A 4,923-nucleotide genomic window follows, 5' to 3' on the forward strand; every position below is an offset into this window, starting at 1 on the left:
ACCCAAACCGTTCTATGATTCTATGAAATAACAGAATCTGCAAAATCTTTGACTTATGTTTTTTCCCGCCGATACTGTGTCAGACTAGAGAGAAGAATCTAATTATCTAGCTATCTCCTTGTTTTGTGGGGCAACAACATGGAACTCCACAAGCACTTTTAATAATTTCGTATTGCTGGATTAAACAATTTTGGTTCTGCCATGCATGAGCTACCCAGAAAACTTCAGGTGAATCAGCAGAATTAAGGCTTCTCCCACACTTCAGCCCCTCTCCTCCTACTTCTCTGCAAAACAGATTTCCACAAATCTTCACTGAATACCGTGTCTTGTGTCAGCTGGATATTGCCTTATCTCCTCCATTCATTTCACTAATAAAGTGAATACATAAGAAAACCCCTCAAAGTTTCACAAGGTGAGATTCAAAGGACTCTTGTAATAGAAACAAGCATCTTTGTAATATTCTTGATTAAGAGGACATTAACTTTTACCTCTTGGCATTAACATGGATAGCTGCACTCGTAACACTGAGGACTACATTAATCACCTGTCAGCTGAAAGAGTTATGGAATTGCAGTCATACAAGCAATAATACAAGGAAAGTCGTAACAGCTAAAGATTTCAAAATACACTTGCTTATAATTTTGTGAGTTTGCCACTCTATCCTACGTATTCTCCCCTTCTCAATTCAGTACAGAAGCAGGTGTGTGGAGAAGCCCCATTATCAATATAGTGAACTTTGAGAAACAATCTAAAGAAGCAAGAACAAGATAATAAGCCAGCTTGAAATAAAAATCAAGATGTTGGATATAGATAATGTGAATTTTAGAGAAAACATCCTGATGCCTCATTGGCAAGCGTGGTAAGGTTATGATGATCCTGTATGAGCAAATAAAAGGTGTAGTCATACTTCTCTCATTGTTGCTGAAGGCACCACGTATGGATCCACCCAGTCGCACCTCTCCATCTTGCAAGTCTTCCAGCACAAGTTCCCTCACGGGAATTGGCTGCCGATACAGCTGGTAGCAGAGCTGTTCGTTATGGGTGATAGCACGAGTGATCACCAACACTTCTTCAAAGAGGAAGACGTGCAGTTTCTGTTAGAAATCAGTAAGTAATAAAACATTATTCCTTCTTTAGAACATCATTAAACCAAATCTATTTAAACTCTAGTATGTTATAACCTTGTATTTTCAACGGTTGAAATAAGGATTCCTCTCTTCCCACAGTTTAAAAGTCTTAGGGGGGCAACAGCATATAAATACATAAATACAACCATTTAAAAATTTCTAGATTTATTTTTCGTGTCCTCTTCTCGGTTTCTTATGTCATAATGCTAACTGATCTAGTGTCGAGGCCTTGAAACGTGCATGACATTTCAAAGCACTCTACAGCAGCATGCCTATATGCAGTCTTCTTTCTGACACCCAACTTAACTTTGCTCTACTGTCTGTGTTACTAAGAAACAGGCAATCTTACTCATGCAAATATTTTTAATGCCCAATTCCGAGCAATACTTTTACAATTCACATGCTACTTACAAACAGCTTCACCACAGCTCTTTAAAGCTCAAAAAATTACTTTTGCTCCTAGGTGGCGCAAGTTTATGTTATGCTCCCAAAGAAAGGCAGAGGTAGTGTGCATGGAAGAAAGTTCACTGAAAGATGAAAATTGGCAGTTTCTTTGTGATAGTTAGCTATACATTAACTGCCTGCCTGATCTTTATCAGGTGAACCAGAAAACAGCATCCATTTTAGCTATCTCAGCTGTATGACAAAACATGATCCTTCTATTATACGCACAAGCATATTACATAGAAGCAACTCCCAATGCTGAAAAATGCATTTAGGATTCTATTTAGTTGGGTTTTTCTAATAAGACTTTATTAAGGTCAGCTAATGAGAAAAAGATCTGGTTTCATTGTTTGTCCATTCAAAATTTCATGTTGTTTTTATTTAACCTTGGGGAAAAAATAAATCTAAGATGACTTGTTTCTCTTCTGTTAATCTCTCTACTAATCTGCATGTTCTTAAGTGTCACCTTATGATACTTATCAATAGCGTGGACTCCTGGAGTCTGGAATCTGCAGTATCAAATTCCAAATTCCTCTGGTCAATCAATTAGCTTTGATTTCAACAAATAATCAAGTAAACCAATATTTATAATGCAGCCTTTAACAGACTTAACATTTGTTAGTACATTTTGTGTGTTGTTACAGACATTACTGTCATGTCTCTAAGTCCAAAAGTATGTTTCTTATTTGTCTTTTTTGCCCCTACACATGTTATTGAAATGTATCAGATTTACAATTCAGCCAGGAAATTGTTAGGTCTCCCTAAGAGACAGAGACACACATGACACATATAGCTGCTTATCTCCATAATACAGATATTTGATTGCTAACAAAAAAGATGAGTATTACAGATAATACTTATCAACTTCCTATATATGAGAGGGTAATGTTTGTCTGCACACTCACAGCTTTTAGCTGTCATGCAAAATGAAGATGTCTTTAAAAGCTATTTATGACAAAGTATTTATTCTTACCACTCCCCTGTTGTTCTTCAGTTCACCATGACAACATACAACACGGGAATTATCAATCAGTGAATCCCTTTGGCCTTCTTCAAGATAAATAAGTCTCTCCTTGTAATACCGGCATTCAGATTCACCAGTTTTGACGTTGATTTCAGCCACGATGCCCTGAATTATATTTATCTGCAGAAAAACAATGAAAAAACCATGAACTTTAGTTAGACATTCCAATAGTCAGCACAATCTCCTAATAATCTGAAGTGTAGCTATAAGAAAATACATTTTAATTTACAGTATATTTTTCATCTTTTTTTTGCAGACCAATCTATAAGAGTATAAATACTAGGAACAGAATTAAGCAGGCTACAGTGTACAAAGACAGTTCAGTTTGGCTTCACCACTGTTTCTAACAATGGCTTAAAAATCTGATATTTGTCTCTATATATCAAACTGAAATAGGCAGAATTAAGATAAACAGATGTAAGAAATGTAACAAGAGATGTTTTTTTGTCAGCTGAAATGTGCCAGTAAATGACACAGGACAAAAAACCTGCTTTAAAGATATTTATTTAAAATGGATTGTAATTCTCTGAAAACTGCTGTATCATATCAGAGAACAAGAAACAGAAGACCTGTTAAGATCTTTACCCTGCAAAACATGCAACTATCCAAACCCACTGAATTCTCAACTTTTCTTCACTCTGAAAATTACCCTCTGGAAATAAGGTAAATTAATTTTATTTTACAATTCCACTACTTGCACATAGCTACAATTTTACAATTAAAAGTAATAATGATCTTCCCTTTTTACTTAAGAGAAAAAAAAAAAAAGCTTTGCCCTTTCTATAAAAATACTCCCCCATCTTCAACATTTTTATACCGTGCAGTCTTTAAGGACCTTGAGACCAATGTAACCAAAACATAAAATATGGTTCCTTAATTGAGCATGTGGATGTGAAGGTCTATTGATTTTAGACAACTGTGCTAGTGATCACAGGTTGCTTAGACTGATCAAATTCCTGTTAGATAATTGGAGGTGGAGCAGAGGAATGGGTTGAAATATACATGCCCAAACAGATAATGCAAGAAACAACTGATTCCAGGATATGTATTTGGGATCAGCTCGGCCCAATGTGTTTAGAGCAGGTTGCCAGACAGGAAATGTACTTCATAAGCTTAAAACAGTGTCAAGAGCCAACCACATAGTAATTTCTCTTTCCTAATTTAACTTGGCAAATACACAATTTACGGAATACATCACCTCAAAAGATAAACAGTGATCTGCTGAAGCAGAATATCACTTTATTATTCATCAATAACCAGAAAATGCTGTAATCTACTAAAAAAAAAAATAAACCAAACCCCAAAGCCAACAGTAACTCACAGCTTCTTCAAGGTGCTGCTGATCTGGATGATCATTTGGGGTGTGTCTCAAAATTTCTCTGAGTAGCAATGGGTATTTAACCAAACGGCTTCTCGGGATGTCAAGGAAATTCCAAAGGTCCAGTTTGCGACTAAAAGGAGACTCTAAGCAGCGCTGTAGGAAATCTTGCACTCTGTGATCTTGTTTCTTGTGATCCAATAAAGCTTTAGCTGCTACTTGATTGCTGCAGTAGCTATCATAGGAGTTCAGGCATGGAAGCTGAGGAAAGGAATAAATTATTCTGCAGCTGAAACAAATCACTTTGCTACAGCGGAAGTCTCAGAATTCATGCTGAAAATCTTTTAGTAGGAGATTTATCCACAAATTATTGATGATAATGTTTCCAAAATATAAAGATTCCACAGGTCCTCTGACTACCTTGTTCATCATTTAAACCATTTAAAAAGCACTAGCTTATCTCTCAGTTCCTAGAAATCTGCATTATTTTTCCAAAGCATTAAAAATATCCAGGACTTTGGACTGAGCACTACTTAGTGCAGACAACAGTTAAACACAGAAACCTGTTTTTAATTATGAATGAAATAAAAGCCTAGGAATGAGTACTCCCAAACCTTGCCATTTTTACGTAAGCAAACTTCTACAGTCAAACTTCTGTATTGCCTTCAAGAATCTTGACCAAAGTAAGATGACAGAATCATGCCTTAAATCTGAAAAAACCTAGCTTGTTTGTTGATTAAAACAATATATCCATTTACAAAACCTGCTACATTAACACATGATTATATGTAAAATCTTCAACAAAGGACATATTTGGACCAAGGGAACTTAACTGGTGTTCAAACACACCGAAAAATAAATATATTTAAAATCACTTTATGTAAAGAAAACCAGCTAGGTTTTGACAGTTAGAAGCACATCATTAATCACCTGCATTAGGTACTAGTAGTGATCATGTTTCTCTTGTTTACAGTAACAATGGCTTCTATAGGTATGTAGCAAATAAAAGA

General features: G+C 35.7%; 1 protein-coding gene across 1 annotated transcript; it reads right to left on the reverse strand.

The window, feature by feature from the left end:
- Positions 1-907: 907 nt before the first annotated feature.
- Positions 908-4,174, reverse strand: LOC104405360 (rho guanine nucleotide exchange factor 3; the record flags this gene model as incomplete). The annotated part of the gene is made up of 3 exons (XM_010014044.1): positions 908-1,094; positions 2,545-2,715; positions 3,917-4,174. Coding segments are annotated over 3 exons (616 nt in total), but the record flags the coding sequence as incomplete, so codon positions are not given.
- Between the last annotated feature and the right edge of the window lie 749 nt (positions 4,175-4,923).

The sequence above is a fragment of the Nestor notabilis genome, unplaced genomic scaffold, assembly GCF_000696875.1.
Source record: "Nestor notabilis isolate BGI_N333 unplaced genomic scaffold, ASM69687v1 Scaffold30404, whole genome shotgun sequence".
Taxonomy (NCBI): domain Eukaryota; kingdom Metazoa; phylum Chordata; class Aves; order Psittaciformes; family Psittacidae; genus Nestor; species Nestor notabilis.